We start from the raw sequence: 20,386 nt of genomic DNA on the forward strand, positions 1-20,386 counted from the left end.
ACGTAATGGCTATATAAGATTGTGCCACTAATGATCATAGTAATAAATATAAATATTGCAATTTAATCGATGTCCAACTGTAATTTGTTCATCACAACACATTTATCTTACTTGGAGAGATGCCTCTAGTGAAACTATGCCCCCTTGTCTATCTTCTTTAATCGCATACATCGTTATAATTACTTTTCTCGTTGTTCGGTATTTGTTATATTTTACCTAATCATCAATTCTTACCATATGCTTTCTCTCTCGTAAGAGTGGTTGGGTATCCCCCTGGTGTAAGTGTGATATAACCTAGCAATAAGTATTTCCTTCGATTAGAAAACTAAGTTTTATCGAACCAGAAGGAGTTCTCCCAAAAACAAAGTCACTGGTACCTGCACACACAACACAAAATAAACTCGTCCCCAACATGTATAAAAGATAGTCAAACTTTTTGTCCTGCTAGTTATAAGATTAAATTGCACAGAATAGTAATAGTTGATAAATAAATAAAATGGTACAACAAAGAATAATAATTGTGACGAAGATTTCAGCAATGAAGAATAGACCCATGGAGCCATATGTTCACTAGTGACATCACTCTCAAGCATACAAAGGGCTCATTCGGTTTGGAGGAAATCTAACCGTAGGAATTTAGAGTAGTATAGGAATTTGATAGGATGGCACTTGCCACCCTAAGGAATTGACTTGCCTCGTTCCTACGCGCATAATGAGCTTTGAGTGGATGTGTAGTTTCCTCCAAAAGCATAGGAAATGAATAGTATTCCTACGAAATTCCTTTACGCATTTCCTACAAACCGAATGCATATATAGGAAATTTTCCTCTGGAATCCTTGTTCCCATGTTTTTCCTATAAAAATCCTCCAAACCGAATGAGGCCTAAGTGTGGTGTGGTGAACAAAGTACAGTTGAACAACGGTTAAATTGCCATATTTATTTTTATGACTATGATCATTCATGATATAATTGCAACTCCAACATTGTATCTCAAAACAAACACATCAAAATGTGTGAACACGTCCGGATGTGTTCACAAAAAATGGTAAGTGAGCCAATCATTCAACCGATGCATCAAAATGACATCAAATCGTAACAACATGATGTGTTAGGTGGACCTAGAGGAAAAGTCACACGAGCTATGAGGACACGCGGTCCAACTGACAGTGGGCCAATTGAAATGTCCGGACTCCTCTAAATCTCCCCTAGGTTTTCTTTAGATTTGTGGGAATTCAGACATCTAGATTGGTCCACAAATATTTGATACACGGCTTGGAAGACAAAAAGTATCCAGACCATGCGGTTTGGATATTTAGGGCGTTTTTTCTTACATGGTATAATTAGTCGCAAACACTCACTCATAGACGCACGCGCACAACCCTACCTTTTGAGCACCTTTGAAGTACTGCATCGACACAACGGTTTGAGATTTACGGAGGCATCACATACGCCTTATTGTGGACATGATTTATTTTTCTGCATTGAATAAACATCGCCGGAATTCTAAAACGAATACAAACAATATGAGTAGCAGTGTCAAGTAAGTAAGGCATGAACGCGGTGGTTGGTTCTGTAAGAAACCTATAACCATTGCACATTTAGGGCATTTTGATGATTGACCACACTGGAGATGCCCTAATCGCACTAACCAATCAGAAAATCATTTTTTATTTTTTGAGGATCAAAACTATTTTTATTTTAAAAAAGGATTTTTTTCCGTCCGAGTCCAAGGAAAAATCGACACCCTACGCTAATCGGACCCATCGCCCCCGTCCGTCCGTCCCTATATTCGGCCGCGCACCTTCCGGGTATCCCCGTCTCGCGTCGTCCCCGTCTCCAAGTAAACTCGCAGACGCCCCGCACCGAGCCCAACAAACCCTCGCGCAGCGCACCCCACCCCACCTCTCCTTCGCCGACGCGGCCATGGCGGCGGTGGCGACTGTGAGCTCGGCCGGCGGGATCCTCGCCATGCTCCACGAGCCGGCGGAGGAGCTCAAGCTGCACGCGCTCGCCAGCCTCAACTCCGTCGTCCACCTCTTCTACCCCGAGATCTCCACCAGCATCCCCACCATGTGAGACCCCTCCCCTCCCCACCCCCCTCTCGTATCCTTCCCGCGGTACCTAGTCGCCGCCGCCTCTCGGCCGGCGCCCGCTGCCGCGGCCGCAGCTGCTCCGCCCTGCCCGCGCGATTCGTTCCAGCGCGTTGGCTTGGCCGGGGGGTTTCAGTTTTTCGATCTGGTTCGCTGATTGACGAGGATTCGGGACGAGAAGTTGCCCTAGATGCTGTTGCTGTCGCGCGATTCGTTTGCTTGGCCTCGTCTGGTTCGATCTGCTGCTTGCGTGGGGGAACCGTAGGTCGTGGCTTGGCTCTGATCTGGTAGCCTCGGGATTCCTGGGATTCAGCGCTCGGCTGTGCTCTCCATGACGAATCCGCAGAGTTTGAAGTGAATTCGCCAAGAAAATCTAGTAAATTGTGTGATTGTATTCGGTAGCCGTGGTAAAAACTTAATATTTTTGCACTTTCATGTCTGCGCTTGGATATAAGGACAGTTGTAGGAGTGAGATGTGAACTAAGGAGGTGTGAGAATTTAGAAAGGTTTCAACTTCCAGTTTTTTAGAAGATGTTTTAGGATTTTGATTCGCTTGGTTTGTTATAATCAGTTATAATGCCTGCCCTGTGCTAAGAAATATCCTGACAGAGTGACCATTGAACTGTTACTTGCAATAGTTTAGGGTGACATGTTTTGGGAAGTTAATCTAATGTTTGGTTACTTAAGTTTAGATTATACAAATTTCTTGTCTTATATGGTGTGTTTGGTTGGTGCCTAGCCTAGCCCTACCAAATATTTTTGGCCCAAAAAACTGGCAAGCCAATTCTTGCCAGATAATTTCCATATGGTTGTTTCTGTTTAAGTCATTTTAATTTTAACATTGCTTTTCATATGCAATTGTTGTGCGCCTAGTTGTTATTTTTGTGGAACAATGAGGCTCTAATTGTATTTGGTTTTGATTTGGGAGCTTTATACATTGGATCATAATGTCGAGCAAGAATTCTCTAGAATCCAGGTTGTTAAAGTTTGTATTTCCAATGAAGCAAGCTAATAATTTGTTCCCATCGTATCCTTTTGGCTGCAGTGAGAGCTTGTATGAAGATGAGGAGTTTGACCAGAGACAGCTAGCTGCACTAGTTGTTTCTAAGGTAGGACCTCATGTTATTTTACACCTTGTCTGTAAATGTCATATTTTGTATTGCTTATATTGACTTATGTAGGTATTTTATTACTTGGGCGAGTTAAATGATGCACTATTGTATGCACTTGGTGCTGGGCCTCTGTTTGACGTTTCTGAGGATTCAGATTATGCTCATGCTCTTCTAGGTGAGTAGCTGTCTTGAGTTCTCTATCATTCTGGATGTTATTCACATGAATTTCTTTTGCTCATTGTGTTGAATCGGTGGTTCTTTTCTTTCAGCCAAAGCATTAGATGAATATGCGAGTTTCAAGACAAGAGCTTCTAAAGCTACCGAGGAAGAAGAAAATGTGGATCCTAGATTAGAGGCCATAGTGGAGAGGATGTTGGAGAAGTATGATAAGATCCTACCGTTTGCGCATATTCTCTTATTTATCAGATGGAGTATTCAGCTAACGGTTACTCTTTGCTGTAGGTGTGTTCTTGATGGGAAATACCAACAGGCCATGGGTATGGCTGTTGAATGCAGGAGACTGGATAAACTGGAGGAAGCAATTGTTCGGTGTGATAATATTCACGGGGCTCTTTCATATTGCATCAACCTTTCTCATCAATATGTTAGTCACCGTGAATATCGCTGTGAGGTAGGGTTATGTTAAAAATTATTTGGCAGTATGGTTGGTTTATATTAATTAAAAAGCAAGTATTAGTTAGACTAGAGTAAGCAAAAATTAACATTCTTTATGTGTTGACCAAATAATCCATTTTATTGCCAGGTTCTTCGCTGTCTTGTTAAAATATACCAGACTTTGCCGCATCCAGATTTTCTGAGCATCTGCCAGTGCCTTATGTTTCTGGGTGAGCCTGAAACTGTTGCGAATATATTGGACACACTAATTTCTGGAAGCAAGGTATATGTTTGTTCTTTACTCTGCCCACCACATTACTTATGTTTTAGTCTCTGTTGCTTACTTGAGATATTGTGTTCATTATACAGGATGATGCTCTCCTTGCATACCAAATTGCTTTTGATCTGGTGGAAAATGAAAATCAGGCCTTCCTACTGAATGTGAGGAATCGCCTGGACTCTCAGACTCCTGGTCAGTCCAACCCTGATAGCGGTTCAGCTTTACCAGTCGATCAGACTGTTAACGCGGGTACAACTAGCACAGAACCAGCGGGTGATGTTCAGATGGGAGATGACACTACTACGGCAAATGGAAACGCTCACCCGGTTGATCCAAATGAGGCAGTGCATGCTGATAAGCTTGCAAAACTTAAAGGGATACTGTCAGGGGAGAAGTCTATTCAGCTTACGCTGCAATTTTTGTATAGCCACAACAGGTATACTTGTTATTATGTCTTAAACATTGAACCCTGGTCTCTTGCAACTTTTATATCTGACATCACCTTTGATGGGTTTGTTGATATAGGTCCGATCTTCTAATTCTGAAGACAATAAAGCAGGCTGTGGAAATGAGGAACAGTGTTTGCCATAGCGCAACTATTTGCTCCAATGCGATCATGCATGCAGGAACAACTGTAGATACTTTTCTAAGAGAGAATCTGGTAAGAAAAAATATCTGGTTGTTTTGTTGTCATGCGGTATACTTTTTCCCCTCTGTAATGTCTCATTTTGGTAATGTCTTGCAGGAGTGGTTGAGCAGGGCTACTAATTGGGCTAAATTCAGTGCAACAGCTGGGCTAGGTGTGATTCATAGAGGCCACCTTCAGCAAGGTCGGGCTTTGATGGCCCCATACCTACCTCAAAGTGGTGCAGTTGGTGGTGGCAGTCCATACTCGGAAGGTGGTGCCCTCTATGCTTTAGGTTTGATTCATGCCAACCATGGCGAAGGAATCAAACAATTCCTCCGTGAAAGCCTTCGCAACACCAGTGCAGAGGTGACATTCTGTTCCTTGTCCTTGTGTAATGCTATTTATATTGTGTATGTATATTTTTCTTACCTAAAACCGTATTATGCAGGTCATCCAGCATGGTGCCTGTTTGGGACTTGGGCTTGCATCTCTGGGGACAGCAGATGAAGAAGTGTTTGAAGACATAAAGAATGTCCTTTACACAGACAGTGCTGTGGCTGGTGAAGCAGCTGGTATTGGCATGGGTTTGCTCATGGTTGGGACAGCCAGTGAGAAGGCCGCTGAGATGCTCGCTTATGCACATGATACACAGCATGAAAAGATTATCAGGTCAGTGCTGTTTAATTGTTGTTGCGGTATTTCTGAAGATGCATCCAGCTCTTGTTTCTGACATCTCTCTCTCTGCAGGGGTTTGGCACTTGGCATCGCGTTGACAGTGTATGGCAGGGAGGAGGAAGCTGACACCTTGATTGAACAAATGACTAGAGATCAAGATCCCATACTACGTTATGGTGGTATGTATGCATTGGCTCTAGCCTACAGAGGAACTGCAAACAACAAAGCTATCCATCAGCTGCTGCATTTTGCTGTATCGGACGTCAGTGATGATGTTCGTAGGACTGCTGTTATGGGTCTTGGATTTGTTCTATACAACGAACCTGAGCAGGTATGTAGCATTGAAATGCCTTAGTGTTTAAATAGATGCCCTGTGTTCAAATTTATTCCAAGGAACAACATAGATCTTTTCATTATGCATTTATATGCTCTTTGCCATCTAATAAGATTTTTTTTTGCTAAAATACACAATCACCAATAGCTTTGATCCACACGTTACATCTTCTCAATAGCTTTGATCCACAACTTACATCTTCCGTCCTGATCATGCAGACTCCAAGAATTGTGTCCCTGCTCTCTGAATCGTACAACCCACATGTTCGTTATGGTGCAGCTTTAGCTGTTGGGATATCCTGTGCAGGAACAGGGTTAAGTGATGCCATTTCCTTGTTGGAGCCTCTCACATCGGACGTTGTTGACTTTGTGCGCCAGGGGGCTCTAATTGCTATGGCAATGGTCATGATCCAGACGAACGAGTCCTTTGATTCTCGTGTTGGAACATTCAGGCGTCAGTTGGAGAAGATCATTCTTGACAAGCATGAGGACACCATGAGCAAAATGGGCGCCATTCTTGCTTCTGGTATTCTGGATGCTGGTGGTAGGAATGTCACAATTAAACTTCTCTCGAGGAACAAGCATGACAAGCTCACTGCTGTGATTGGCCTTGCTGTATTCACCCAGTTCTGGTACTGGTATCCTCTCCTATACTTCATTAGCCTGGCCTTCTCGCCAACAGCCATCATTGGTCTCAACTCAAACCTGGAAGTGCCGAAGTTTGAGTTTCTGTCACATGCTAAACCGTCCCTCTTTGAGTATCCGAAACCGACCACTCAGCAGACTACGACTTCAGCAGTCAAGCTGCCCACAGCCATTTTGTCAACCTATGCCAAGGCAAAATCTAGGGCGAAGAAGGATGCAGAAAGCAAAGCTGCTAACCAGGAGAAGACAGCAGAAGCAGAAAGCAAAGCTAACCAGGAGAAGTCAACAGCAGAAAGCAAACCTAGCCAGGAGAAATCAACGGATGCAGAAAGCAAAGCTAAGACAACGGAAGATGCTTCTGGTTCTACTTCAGGCGATGCAGCCAAGACACAGGAGAAGGACGGTGATGCAATGCAGGTAAGAGAGACTCCACTTCATTTTTTTTACCATGTTTCACATCCAAGAATTTTACCAACTTTGGTAGGTTCAGCTCATAATTAAACCATGTTAGTTAGTTAATTCTCTTGCTTTACACAACCATGCTAGGTATTCCTGCAATAGCTCTCCCTAATAATAAATTACTAAGATGCCACAGCGCAGCTCAGCATAGCACTGTTTTTAGATGTAAGCCTGTTAATAGAGTTTTCAGTATGGAATCTTGTGTTTGGTAGGTAGCGAACTTGTGATTCATATCATATCTAGCCGAAGTTTCTTTTTTGGCATCAGCTCCAATGAACATGGTCGGTTCATTTGAGTGAACCAACCCCCATTCACTCTGGCCTCTTATGAATTTACCCGCCTCTCAATCTTTGTTCCCAGGTTGACGGCGCGGCAGAGAAGAAGGCCCCGGAGCCAGAACCTGCCTTCCAGATCCTGGCAAACCCAGCCCGCGTTGTCCCTGCGCAGGAGAAGTTCATCAAGTTCATCGAGGGCAGCCGTTACGTCCCCGTGAGGCCCGCTCCCTGCGGATTCATCCTCCTCCGAGACACGCAGCCCAGCGAGGCTGAGGAGCTCGTGCTCACCGACGCCCCCGCGACCGTGGCCACGGGCGCCGGCAACAACGCAGCAGCCGCTGCCGCGGGGCAAGGCTCGGCTGCCATGGCCGTCGACGACGAGCCCCAGCCGCCCCAACCTTTTGAGTACTCGGCGTAAGCTGCTGTGGTAGGATGGAGCGTTGTCTGTACTCACCCACTAGCTATACGTTGTTGCTTATTCCTTTTTCAAGAGTGCGAGGGAATTTGTTGTTTGTTGGAAACTGTGTAGAATCGTCATGAGTAGAGAACTCAACTCTGAACGGGAGTTACAGGATATGTGCTCAACCAATGTTTGCATCAAGGAAGACGATTTGATTTATATTTTCAGTCGCATACAAGGATAATTTGTTGCAATTTTAATTCAAAACTGCGGGGCGTGCTAGAAAGAGATGGACCAAACAACGACCTTGGATATTTGCCAGAACTACAGCCCCATCTCTTTTTCTTTTTTGGAAAGAGCCCTATCTTGGTGGTTGTCCTTGCCTAATTTGTACGTTTACCCACTCTCACCCTTTTGCTTTTAATTTGGTATGTTGTTTGTGCATTCACCCCGGCTTGTATGAAGTCGAAGCCCAAAGTCCATGCTTTCTTTGATCCGGTTGAGTTTGTTGCATCAACCAATTGATATATTTACTCAAACGGAATGAACAACAGGAGCCATACAATCTGCATAAAATTACACATGTTTGTTCATCTGAAGAATAGAAAAAACTACACATCTGCAATGTTGCGGACCAAAAGTTTGTGCCGCAGCAAAGCTTGCTATTCCTTCGTAGTCCAAATTGAGGTATCTCAACTCTGCGGTTCGTAAGATTTCTTTCTCGTATAGCAGCAAAATGCCATCCACATCTCTCGCCTACTCTGCTTATTATCATGTATCAGCAGCATGCAGATGACACATGCAGAAAAAATACATTCAAATTTAAACATGTCATTTTTTTCTGAAAAAATATCATGAGTGTTCAAAAGACACATGTCTGCAACTTGTAAAAAATTCAAACCGAAATTTGAGATACACATGGAGAAACAAAAAAGAAATATCCAGATGTGAATACAACCATCTTCACTTTTGTCTTCTTTTGATACTCTTCATGACGGATTTGTCCTTTTTATTTCAGTGTGTATTTGAGTTTGGATCTGATTTTTTTTAGGAGTTGTAAACACTTGTATTGTGAACATCCATGAATTTTTTTGGAACATTTATATTTGAATTTTTTTAAGCTGGGAGCATGGGAGGATTTAATGAACTATAAAATATTTGATCTTGTCATTCAAAAAAAAATCTTTGATCTTGTCCAATAAAAAAGTGAGTTTATAATAATCCTGATACATGTTGTTCTAAAAAAATCAATTCAGAATATGTGATTTCTAGAAGAAAAAAGAACATCAGAATAACTGCAATGCGTTTACAATAATCCTGATGGTGAACCACACAATTTCTATCCATGTTTAATTAGAAAAGGCACAAACCATAAACTGACCCTCGTTCTCTCTCAAAATAAAAAACAGGCCAAATCATTGCACAATTACCGTTGGGAGCCATGAAGAAAATAACAGACATTTTACTAAAACATTCAGATCAATTTTTCTTTAGAACATGGAGTACTACTCAGATCAATTTAGGTAGGTGCAGAACGCAGAGGACATGCAAAATCAAGAGTTTCTCCAATGCTGCTCTGTTGTGTTCGTGTCTTTGTTGCAGATAAGGGCAAGGAAAAACCACAGGTCAAGCCAATGCAATGGTAATACATTCTTGTGATCCACACACTACCCAGGAGCAAAAATTATAAGAGAACGGGTATATGCGACCATGAATCAAGTGCCAAATTATCCATCTGTATTCCTCAACTTTCGAGGGTTGTAAATTCGTACTCCCTAAACTAAAACCACAACAGGTTCTCAAAAAAAAAAAAAACTAAAACCACAACAAGCATTTCGGAACGGATGGAGTAGTAAACAACACCACCACACATTTCAAAACTAGTGGCAACATTTGCAGAAGCCCCATCACAATGCCGCTTGCTGGAGACAAATCTATGGACCTACACGCCGGGGTCTGAAAAAGCAGAAGCACCCGGGGTTCGTCCCTTCCGGGATCATGCCCCCACCCTTGGTCGTGTCAAGATCCTCCAGTAGATGCACCACCTCCTTCATCTCGGGCCGCTTATCAGGGTCAGCATCCCAGCATCTCTTCATGATGTTCGCCAACCGGGTCAGGCAGCAGCGTGGGATCTTGGGTCGCAGATTCTATGCACACGACATAAAAAGCAAACCTATAAGCAAAAAATATTGTTGCGTAGGCTTGTTTTAACACATATTTGCATGCATAATTCTTCTGGGTGTAATATTTAGCGAGGGATCTGACGGAAAACATACATTGTGAACAACAGCAAACGAGACCTCTACCGAGCTCATGTCTGGATAGTACGGCATGTCACAGCAGTAGATCCCCCACAAGCATATCCCAAAGCTGTAAACATCGGACTTCCTGTCGTATGGCTTGCCCTCAATAACCTGCACAGAAAAACAACAACAACAGATTGCTTTTGTTGTGAAGAAACACAAGAATTGAGCACAGAAATCGTTGAAAGCGATTGGTTGGCAGCAAGATACCTCCGGGGCCATGTAACCGAGTGCGCCTGTCATGTCCTCCGGATTCTTAGCCTGCACACAGGCGAAGCCAAAGTCGGCAATCTTAACGACCGCCTCCTCTGTGCCAAGAAGCATGCTCTCAGGTTTGACATTCCGATGCACGATATTTTTCGAGTGAAGATAGCTCAGTCTGCAAAAGAAAATATATGAGAGTGCTGGTTATCCGCGGATTCGGATTGGAAGATATGCGGGAGCAAATCTAGCCAGCTTGCTTACCCATTGGCCAAATCCAACGCAAACTCAACCACAATTTTGTATCCGATCTTTCTCGCCCTGTGAGCATATAGATATCGTCTCAGTGATCCTAAATAGAGATATTCAAAGACAACACAACAGGCTCTCTCTGGCAGATCTCTGGGTGCACTGCTCTCGCCGCTATCGGCCGGAATGCTACGGTCAGTGGTATCCATTGATGCACCGATGAACTGCAAGGAAGAGAATACGACACATTCAATGTACCACACAAAGAAAAACTCAGTAGACAGCGTTGTAGTGCCTATTATCGGTCTTGAGGTAACATTGTTATAACGCACCGAAAATGAACTGACGCTACCCCAAAAAATAATGAACATTAAACATTGGTAATACAGTATGCGGGTGCGCAATGAGCAAAAAAATATTCACCCTTGCAACACTTTGGTGTTTGAGCTCCTTCCAGACAGCAACCTCCTTCCTGAATGCTTCGCTCTGAGTAGAAATTTCAGCCTCTGTCATAAAGCCATCTTCTCCCCACTCCAATACTTTAGCTTCATACACGATGAAGAAAAAATAAATGCATTATAACACTATAATCTTTGGGAGCTAGCTCGGGGCATTGTAGTGCGCATTTTGGCAGTTCGGTAAAATTATATTTCAACAGAACTCAAAAGTATACAACTGAACTTGAGGATGTTCATCAGGGATATTTTGTCCATTTGATAAAATGCTATTTAGGGCATGTATTTATGGACCTGTGCACAAGATTGCAATGACGGCACGCCGCGAATATCTACAAGAGTTAAACATAAATGGCCTAACACGACACTTGGATCAGCTTAAGGTTCTCTGACTATTAAGAAACAAAAGCTTAAAAATAAAATTCCAATTTTAATCTTATGAATGCACATTACTTGCTCAGGACATCTAAAGACACATGTGGAGCTTTAGCAGGAACAAACCAAAGAAGATCAACGTGTCCAAGGTCCGCAATGATGATTTATCAATGACGACGAATTGAGAGGGTCTGAATTATAAATTGTTCATGCACAAGAAATATGCACATGCAGCAGATGATAACAATACATCCATACTATGTGCATGATGATAATAAAGCATATAACACAGAAGATGATCCAGCCGATTCGCACTATTCAATTCCAAGATTAAAGCTCCACATCTACTCAAACAGGTGAGCCTTATGATTCTATCACTCATAACATCAATGGACCACCCAAGGCAGGAAAATTAGCATGGTCCACTGACGAAGAAAACAAAAGCAGAAACATAAATTTCCAGCTTTAGGAAATTTTAATCTTTTTTACTGGAGGCCTGACGCGTACGGACTAGACATGTCTACTCGCAAGAATTTAGATGAACGTGTCCAAAGCCCAGCAACGATGATCCATATATAGATTCGAAGTGCCAAACCAGCACCAAATTAAAGAGCATCGCATCGAGAAATAAACAAGATCGCAGAGATACAGTGCTACCTAGGACCTGTCTGCCATTGTAGGTGGCGCTGCAGAAGCTGCCGAAGGATCCGGGCGATTCCCGGTGGTGGATGTCGAGCTTGGCGAGGTCGATCTCCCGGGACGCCATGGGCCGGTCGCCGCCGCCCTTGCGCAGCCGCTTCACCATGGCAAGGGTCCACGCCGCTCCGGGAGGGCAGCGCTCTCAGATTGTGTTGGCACGGCTAGCCGGGATCCTACTCCCCTGCAAATCTCTGTTTAAACAGATGCTGCAGATATCTCTGGCGGGCATGCATATCTCGTCTCATATAGTCCTATATGCCAGCCAAAAAAGTCTCTCATAACAGCCAAGCTAGATCGTCCATGTACATGTTTATGGATAATCCCCGCAAAAAGGACATTTATTTGTATATCAGCAAAGCCGAGGAAGCAACACAAGCTGAGACCGTCAAGCGAGCAGCGAGGACGCGCCATCGCGCCCGCGTCCCTCAGCCGGAAACAGTCGCATGGGTACGTAAATAATGAACCAAATAAGGCAGCAGGAAGGACCAAACATATACTACCACGTTAATTAACAAAAACAAAAAAATCCGTACTGTCAGGCTCCACATCTTCTATCTAACCTAAAAATACACGGCCATACTGTGTTGTGTGGCCGAGAGAAAGGCTACAGAACCAGGGGCTGATAACAAACCTCTTAAGCAGTTGTACCAAAAATAACAGATTCAAACGTAGCGTCGGCTACTTTCTCAACAATCTTCGCTACATGGGGCATAATTCACACTCCCAGCAACCTACAGGCACGACACGATCTGGAAGGAGCGAGCCCTCCATAGTTTTTGAGCCAACATCTGCCACCAATTCCCTTTCTCGTGCCGAGAACATGGGTGCGATTCAAAACCAAGTATCACCGACTACAGTACTACTGCTGTTCCTTGTTCTTGAGCTCAGTCTCGATGACCCGTAGTTTCTGATTGTTCTCCTCGTTGAGGAGCGACAGCCTCTCCAGCGAAGACTTCATCAGCGACATCTGGGACTCCGAAACGTGGCCTCTTCCGGCCTTCGGCGCCTGCCATGGCGCCATTCCTGTGCCGGTTGCACCACCCCCCAAAGACGGTTGGGTGAACCGTTTCATCCTCGTGCTCAGGGCAGCAATGGAAGTACGCAGAGCGTCCAGCTCCACGTCCGCAAACCTATCTGCAAGTTTTAGCAGACACAAAGTATGTTAGGGCATGATGAGGATGTAAAGGGAGAATATGCAAAGTCAGGTTTCTAGATTACGGACCAAGCTGTGACTTGAACTCCAGCTCTGCCTGTGACAATGGTTTCTTGTTTGCGGCAGGCAGCATCTTGAAGCTTTCTATGCGCTTCTCCAACAGATCATACACCTTGGAGGCCCGTTCGACCCGCCTGTTTATCTCCTCATCTTTGGCTTCTATGGATAGAAGTGATTGCTTCACTGCTTGTAGGCGTTTCTGCTTGTCTTCAATCTCTGTCTTCACATAATCTTCGTGTTCCTTGAGCTCAATGAAAACCTGAACATCATTCAAATGAACCCACAATCGTTAGTGATATGCTTATATTGTGGGGATTAAAAGATGTAACAGGTTCAGTTATCTCCAGAAGGGAATGACTTTTACTTGTGCACCAACAATGGCATATGACATATTCTAAGTTGATAAGGGATATGCACAAAATACCATAATGATAGCTCTTACCTTGTGCCCATACTCCACATAGTGCTCATGGAAAACCTTAATATAGTGATGAAGTGTGGACTTCCCTTCGATGGAGTCAGGAGTCAACGACCTCAGGCTTGTTGAAGATGGAAGTATGGGTGGATCTGGACCAGCAAGAAGTTCTTTGCTGATCATTCCAGTTGTGGAAGATTCTACATCCTTGATGTCCTTGCTACATATGTCAAGCTGAAGAGGTGTTGGTTCCTTCCAACCCTTCATTTCTACCACAAAGCACTCGCCAGTGTATGTGATGCCAACTAACTGCACATGGCCATACGCATCAGCTATGGCGACAAATCCAGAAAGGAAGGGAGAACTTGTATCACTGTTGCCTGTGGTGAGTACAGGATGCACCGAGGGTGGTGTGGAAGCCATTTCAGGGTATGAAAACGGCAGGAAGTGCAACGTGACCATGTCAAGTCCCCCTCCATGCGCACAATAAAATCTCTCTGGGACAAGGGGATCCAGAAACAGTGATAAAGAGCTACCGTTAGAAGTTTTTGGTAGTGCCAAATCCACAATTGAGAGCCTTAGCAAAGGAGGAGAGTGTCCCATCCAGACAGCTTCTGTATTGCTCTTCGCATTTGATCCCATACTCGATGAACGATGTGATCTCAAGGCCGACGAATCTTGTGGATTAGAGTCACATATCATAGCAACGCTCTTTATGCGTCCATGTGAATCGACATTAAGGCGAGTAGGAACCCCAATGCTCCATTGTGGTTGGATTTCATCGGCTAGAGCATCAATCTGGAGCTGTCCACTACCCCAGGCAGTTACAAGAACTGAATCTTTGCCAACAGAGCTGTACACAAAACCCACAGCTTTACCTTCACAAGAGCTGCTCTTGCCTTCGAGTTCATTGTTTTCCTCGCAAACTCTACAAAGAGGCCCCTGCATGGGTGCTCAATCTTAATACACATTGATTCATGATAAAAACATAGAATGAAGGTCATAGAAAATAGCAGTCAGAATTTGGAGAACCAAATTCTCAATTTCTCATGACAAGAAATGATGATATTTCTTGGTTATCAAAGCAGTTCAGGAATAGTTGGTGTTTTGTTGATTTTCTGTATAACATGTTTCGTAAGCTTTAACATTTAATTTATACTACAGATTGGTCTTGTTTCCAAGGAACTTCAGAATTCAAAATGAGTGGTAGATTTACAAACAGAAAATTTTATGCCTATAGTAAGTCAGCCAAATATAACCACAACAGTGATTTTCAAAGAGAATTAAAACAGTAAAATCAATGTTCAACATAGTATTTACTATTTTCTTCCTCCAAAAGCGTACTGGCTATCAGAACATTTAACCAATTGTCCGGCCATGACCAAAACTGTGGGTACAATATTTGTTGACATATTTCTCAAAAAATATATTTGCTGACACAATTACAGTAGTAAAACTGCGCCTGCAGAGGAAGTGTCACGTGTACACATGAGTGTGGCAGACATGACTGTGCAATTTGTGGCAAATGTTTGGTCACGAGCCAAATGGCTCCTACCCTTACAAATCAACAATCTTATGTACTAGAAAAGCATAGGATTGACTATGAGCACTTAAATGAACAAATTACTAGTTTAAGAGGCATGCCTTTTTTCCTTCCTCTTCATCATGGTTGTGTTACATCATCCTAACTTTATATACAGCAGGAATAGAGGCGATGTGCTACTTGTATCCACGGTTAAATCTCACCTCAAAATATTTCTGACCAAAAGTAATTTACTTTGTTCCTTCTAAAGGTGCTTACTTTTTTCCTTCTAAAGGTGTTTACTTGATATTCACATGTTAAAACCGAATGCAATAATGCATGAGAAAATTTCATACGTCTAGCCATCCCAAGATAATAAAAGCATCAGCCCCGTTCGAACACCACAAGCTGAATTCTCCAGTTAAACACATAGAGCTACACTTGCTCGGTCATTCTCAGGTACTCCCTCCATTCCAAAATAGATGACCCAACCTTATACTAACTTTATACTAGACCCATTCTCAGGTACTAAAGTTAGTATAAGGTTGGGTCATCTATTTTGGAACGGAGGGAGTATATTTCAGAAAGTCGATAGAAGCGTACCTGTAGAGTTAGAGAATCGTCTACTGGGGCATATGCACGAGCTCTTGACATCAGCGTGCTGCTATCTGCTGATTGACGTAACAGCTCCGGAAATGTTGCCTCCAACCATGCAATTGCCAAATGTGAGTTCGTGACAACATTTGGATTTGAAGATTTCAACCCAAATGTATTAACATCTTCATATATCTCTTCGATATGTTTCTTACTATAGTCACTGCATCATAGAAAATAATTGCCAAATCAATGTAGATAAAGTACAACCTACAGCATGAAATTAAGTAGTTCTCACAATGTTAGGCAACATATCGAAATAAAATGTTAGGCAACATAAAAATGATAAGCGCTGAAAGAAGGGAGCAGATAGAAGTGCAATATTACCATCCAAATGGAACAACGGGGCAGAGCACAAAAATTGAACCATCACTGAACAAGATGAAAACCTGCATAAACAGGCTTACATGTGAAACAAAGCACAGGAATTGACTACTCAACATACAAAACATTAATCCTAATCAAGGTAACTTTGAAGAGACTACACATGTATGTCCAAACAACATATCAAATGACAACTTGAAAGAAAAATTGAAATGCATGAGGCATCAAGTAACTTCCTGTAATTCTGTTATGAACAGCACGGTGTAGACTTCACACAAAAAAAAATAGTATTGATACAGTCATACAAAAACAGTAAATAAGCATGGCATTCCCAAATTCATTGGACAAAGAAGCTGTATAGATACTGTAGTAATATCCATTGATACCATAAATATTTGTACCATGTAATAAGCTTAAAGCCTTAAACTAGCAAAACGATAAATTCCCATATGCAAAATTCACCGCCAAATTGCTCTAGAGCTGTTTGAAGTTACTCTAAGTGTGATACTATCTTGCTTGCTATATTAAAATAATAATCCTGATAAATTTGTAAACTATTCTGGGCAAGTTTATTTTTGAGAGGGCTTCTATTATCTACTATCTAGGCAACTGCAACCAAGAGACATACCGAAAATCTATCCCACAGATGATCACTGCCATAAGAGAATGCCACTGGACAAATTGACGAAGCATTCTGACATCTTCCAGGTAGAATTGGCTGCAAATAAAATTCCTGCTCTGGTTGCTCTAAATCAAATGAGAGATCAAATAACCTGCATAGATGGTTATTGATTATTTTATCTTACAGAAAATTTAATATAGTGGTTCCATTATGTTGATCTAAGAATATTGTACCAGTTTTTTAAGAAGAGATGAAGAATGGGCGTAGAAATAAATAAATATACATGATGACACACAGAAAAAAAGGGTACTTGATATGGGAATGGACAGAGGAAAATACATTTCCCATTTACATAAACTCCAACAAATTGCATGCTAAATAAGCTTAAATTAGCCCATGTAGCACCAAAATCCATTTTAGCATACCTGAAAACAGCATCTGATGTCAAAACACCAAAATGGCTGCTGCTAAAAGGGTGCCAAGATGTCTGCAGAACTTTTATGCCATTGTTATTGGTAGGTAAAATCTGAGAAGCAACTGGTGCGGTCCTGTAGTCAAATGCAGGGGAAGGTAACATTATAGTATAATAAAGTTATGAACAATGGGTCAATGGCATCAAAAGAAGAAGAAAAGATAGCTATACATCCCATTAATCTAAACTGCAGAGTGAATGAAAACTCTGTAGACGCCTTCTTTAATACCCCAATGAGAAGAGTAGAAGATTGCTCTTGATGTGCATGACTAATGAGAAGAGTAGAAGATTGCTCTTGATGTGCATGACTAATGACATGCAAGAGAAATAAAAGAATATTCTTCCACTGGTTTCAATTTTTTATTGCAAAAAAAATATTCATAACTAGAATATCTCAAAATATTCTGGAAATAAAGGAGCAAGAGTGCATTATCAACATGAGATATGGTTGTGATGAAGATATATACCTGCATATGATTGTATCACCATCTTCTGATACCCTCTCATGTACATACAAAACATTTATGTTATGTGATCCAGCTAGGAGTAATGATGACCCATCCGTATTTAGTGATATATGAGTGACCTCGTAACCAAGATCCGTCTCCGGCATCAACATCTGGACAACACAGGAGCGACATCGATTATGTCAATGCAAGATAGTAGAGAACAATCATCATGGCAAAGAAAGAATACCTACTGTGGAAACTTATAAAAGATTACACCACAAGCAATGAGTACAAACATAAAAGTTTTCTCAATTTAACTATGACAGCATTTCATGACAAAAAGTGAGATCAAATGAAGCAAATAATGCTGCAAACAAAACCAGTTAGGTAGAAATGTAAAATAGGCCTTATTTTTGGCATAGGAATACACACATTCCAAAAGGCTATCATACCTCTATGTCAGGAATGGAAATTTCCCAATGTATTAAATAGTGGGCTATGCCATTTAGCGGCGGCTCGGCCAGAAGCTATTAAAAGCCATAGCGAAGCTAAGCCCCATTTAGCGTTTTTCTTAAATTGTGATTTTTTTGAAAAAAATTGGGTATCAGGCTTCATATGTGATATATCGCATATACTTGACATAAACACATGTTCGCACAACAAAACCGGAGCTCCAATCGGTACCTTAATTCAATAACCAAGCTTCACACTATGCACCACATATATCACTATATCAGAAACAAGAACAATAGAATAATGCAGCGGAATGGTTTCATATAGCGCCTTAGCAGGCTAAATGACTCCAAATTTAGCGCTAGCGGGAAATAACGGGCTATTGGCGTCATTTCCAATTTAGTATTAAAATTGCATAGCTTTAGATATTTAAAACTTTGAAATTTCCCCAATATGAGGAAGGAATCAGTAACTTTCTTTTGAAGTCTTAGTCCACATCCAAATAAAAAGTGTACAACTATGCCTCAGCCTCCCCCATGTATGTTCTCGTCAAACCTCCAAAACGTGAAAATGCACAACTTAGGTGGTGCGTTTTCATGCCTAGAAACATGGTAGCTGATATAGTATACCATGTGATGCCTAAAACTTATTTTACATAGTTATATTACTATATGCTAGTTTAGCCTACAAAACCGTCTTATATTTTGAGACGGAGGTACTACTACATAAGAAATGAGCTCGGAAAACCTTTAATATTGTGGAACCGTTTAAAACTCAAATCTCCGTACAAATATAGGGGAAGGTAGACCCATCTTCTATCCCACCCTGTGCCCATCGCACATCATAATATCGACTTCCCATTTGTAAAAATTAGATAATATGCCGCACTATATTTCCTATATCACAGTACAAACCTCTTGGAAATATTGTGCTTAGGGTAGCAAAGAGTACTACCTAAATTAACATACGATCCGACACTAAGAAATCCAAATGCTCCACACTATGTCCAGTTGCACAACATCACACAGAGAAGCTTCTCCCCATTTTTGTTCACACGCAGAAGTACTAGTGAATTGCAAATTGCCCCAGTCACCAATGTAGATTCTCAAACGTATGGCTCTGACCTAGTGACTAGGGAACGGGGAGAACCGATGCCTATCCCTACCATTTCACAGTGCCTTTATACTACGAAAAAGCAACCACGGGGAGAAATCACTTCACCTCGGAAGGCACGGCGGCCTCCACGGTGACCTCCTCCCCGTCCCTCTCCGCCTCGGCGTCGCGGATCCGCACGGACACCCGGTGGGCGCCGCGCGCCGAAGGGTCCCAGACGTAGAGCCTCGACCCGGCGGCATCCCACGCAGCACCGCCGCCGCCCAGGGCGCCGCGGAGCGCGAAGGCGGGGTGGGAGGAGACGGGGACCCACTGCGCCGGCGAGTAGGTCCTCTTGGGCGAGGGCCGGGGCCGGGGCCTCGAGGAGGTGGTGGAGGTGGAGGCGGAGGAGGGGGTGAGCGCGAGGGACGGGGACGGGGAGGGGCGGCGGCGGCGGGAGGGCGGGGTCGCCGGGGCCGGGGAGCGGCGGGCGGGAGGCGGGGAGTCCGGGGGCGAGGGCGACAGCTCCGGCGCGGTGATGCGGGTCATCGCCGACGAGGTTGCGCTTCGCTGCTGTCGGAGAGGCCGGAGCGGTCGTGGGGTTTGAGGTTTGCGGGAGGGAGGGGAGTGGGCGTCTTGTTGGGCTTTTAGGGGGACCTTTCTGTATAGATTTCGAGAGCACACCGGCTCTTTTCGAAGGGAGCGGCTATGTGGCGGCGCGCCGGTGGTGGGCCGGCCCAGTACAACGTGGCTCGTCATGCTGACATCATATCAATTTTCACCCCTTTTTACTTTATTTATATTTCAAATTCAATACATATATTTACCTGCAAAATACAAAAATAATTTTAAAAAATGGTTAACATGTTATAATGTTTTTGTTAGAGCAGTTAGAAAATGTTGGGAACTTTTAAAAGAATGATCGTGGCAATGGAAAATGTTCCCGCTTTTCAAAACCATATTTGATTTTTAATAAATACTTATAAAATGTAAAAAACTTTGTGAGATATAAAAAATGTTTCATACCATTAAAAAAATGCATGAGATTTTATGGATTTCAAAGTCAAAAACATGTTCGTGGCATTACAGGAAATATTATATAAAATGTAAAAAAATGTTAAAATATACGTGATATTTTAAAGAAATATTCACGTATTTCCAGAAAAATGACCGTGACATTTAAAAAATTACTATTCAATGTAAATAAATATCCGTACAACATGTATCGTGTTTCATGTGTTCTTTAAAAATGTACACTGGAAAAGAAGTAGATATGTGTTGAAAAAAGAAAGCCGACAAAAAATGGCAAAGAGCAAAAATGAAAGCAAAAAATAAAATAAAACCAAAGGTCAACAAAGGGAAAAAAAGGCCAAAGT

General features: G+C 42.5%; 3 protein-coding genes across 4 annotated transcripts; 1 reads left to right on the forward strand and 2 right to left on the reverse strand.

The window, feature by feature from the left end:
• Positions 1-1,802: 1,802 nt before the first annotated feature.
• On the forward strand, positions 1,803-7,731 carry LOC125539549 (26S proteasome non-ATPase regulatory subunit 1 homolog A). 2 transcript variants are annotated; one of them, XM_048703032.2, is made up of 13 exons: positions 1,803-2,072; positions 3,136-3,199; positions 3,272-3,377; positions 3,472-3,583; positions 3,665-3,833; positions 3,966-4,100; positions 4,187-4,533; positions 4,623-4,758; positions 4,843-5,091; positions 5,174-5,394; positions 5,473-5,731; positions 5,953-6,795; positions 7,198-7,731. In XM_048703032.2, exons 1-13 carry the CDS (start codon positions 1,924-1,926, stop codon positions 7,528-7,530), a joined length of 3,123 nt encoding a protein of 1,040 aa, XP_048558989.1. In that variant the 5' UTR covers positions 1,803-1,923; the 3' UTR covers positions 7,531-7,731. The 2 variants fall into 2 exon arrangements, with proteins under 2 accessions (XP_048558989.1, XP_048558988.1); XM_048703031.2 differs by having other exon boundaries at positions 3,472-3,833.
• A 1,508-nt stretch (positions 7,732-9,239) lies between these two features.
• LOC125539551 (serine/threonine-protein kinase 54-like) lies at positions 9,240-12,153 on the reverse strand. The gene is made up of 6 exons (XM_048703035.2): positions 11,753-12,153; positions 10,689-10,810; positions 10,281-10,489; positions 10,026-10,194; positions 9,789-9,926; positions 9,240-9,659 (listed from the first exon to the last, which is right to left on the reverse strand). Exons 1-6 carry the CDS (start codon positions 11,898-11,900, stop codon positions 9,447-9,449), a joined length of 999 nt encoding a protein of 332 aa, XP_048558992.1. The 5' UTR covers positions 11,901-12,153; the 3' UTR covers positions 9,240-9,446.
• A 124-nt stretch (positions 12,154-12,277) lies between these two features.
• MOS7 (nuclear pore complex protein-like protein) lies at positions 12,278-19,634 on the reverse strand. The gene is made up of 9 exons (XM_048703034.2): positions 19,140-19,634; positions 17,484-17,635; positions 16,970-17,092; positions 16,551-16,695; positions 15,926-15,987; positions 15,548-15,761; positions 13,450-14,364; positions 13,017-13,266; positions 12,278-12,928 (listed from the first exon to the last, which is right to left on the reverse strand). Exons 1-9 carry the CDS (start codon positions 19,557-19,559, stop codon positions 12,654-12,656), a joined length of 2,556 nt encoding a protein of 851 aa, XP_048558991.2. The 5' UTR covers positions 19,560-19,634; the 3' UTR covers positions 12,278-12,653.
• Between the last annotated feature and the right edge of the window lie 752 nt (positions 19,635-20,386).

This window comes from Triticum urartu, chromosome 2A, assembly GCF_056163025.1.
Source record: "Triticum urartu cultivar PI428250 chromosome 2A, HENAU_Tu73, whole genome shotgun sequence".
Lineage (NCBI taxonomy): Eukaryota > Viridiplantae > Streptophyta > Magnoliopsida > Poales > Poaceae > Triticum > Triticum urartu.

What these genes read in the sequence shown, in the direction of transcription:
- LOC125539549 (XM_048703031.2), top strand. Translation starts at nt 1,924, where the DNA reads ATGGCGGCGGTGGCGACTGTGAGCTCGGCCGGCGGGATCCTCGCCATG. An exon ending in CTGCACTAGTTGTTTCTAAG is followed by an intron (nt 3,200 to 3,271) that starts GTAGGACCTCAT and finishes TGACTTATGTAG; the next exon opens with GTATTTTATTACTTGGGCGA. An exon ending in CTTTTCTAAGAGAGAATCTG is followed by an intron (nt 4,759 to 4,842) that starts GTAAGAAAAAAT and finishes AATGTCTTGCAG; the next exon opens with GAGTGGTTGAGCAGGGCTAC.
- LOC125539551 (XM_048703035.2), bottom strand. Translation starts at nt 11,900, where the DNA reads ATGGTGAAGCGGCTGCGCAAGGGCGGCGGCGACCGGCCCATGGCGTCC. An exon ending in CAATGGCAGACAGGTCCTAG is followed by an intron (nt 10,811 to 11,752) that starts GTAGCACTGTAT and finishes TCGTGTATGAAG; the next exon opens with CTAAAGTATTGGAGTGGGGA. An exon ending in TCGGTTACATGGCCCCGGAG is followed by an intron (nt 9,927 to 10,025) that starts GTATCTTGCTGC and finishes TTTTCTGTGCAG; the next exon opens with GTTATTGAGGGCAAGCCATA.
- MOS7 (XM_048703034.2), bottom strand. Translation starts at nt 19,559, where the DNA reads ATGACCCGCATCACCGCGCCGGAGCTGTCGCCCTCGCCCCCGGACTCC. An exon ending in AGGCCGCCGTGCCTTCCGAG is followed by an intron (nt 17,636 to 19,139) that starts GTGAAGTGATTT and finishes TGTGTTGTCCAG; the next exon opens with ATGTTGATGCCGGAGACGGA. An exon ending in ACGATTCTCTAACTCTACAG is followed by an intron (nt 14,365 to 15,547) that starts GTACGCTTCTAT and finishes GCACCCATGCAG; the next exon opens with GGGCCTCTTTGTAGAGTTTG.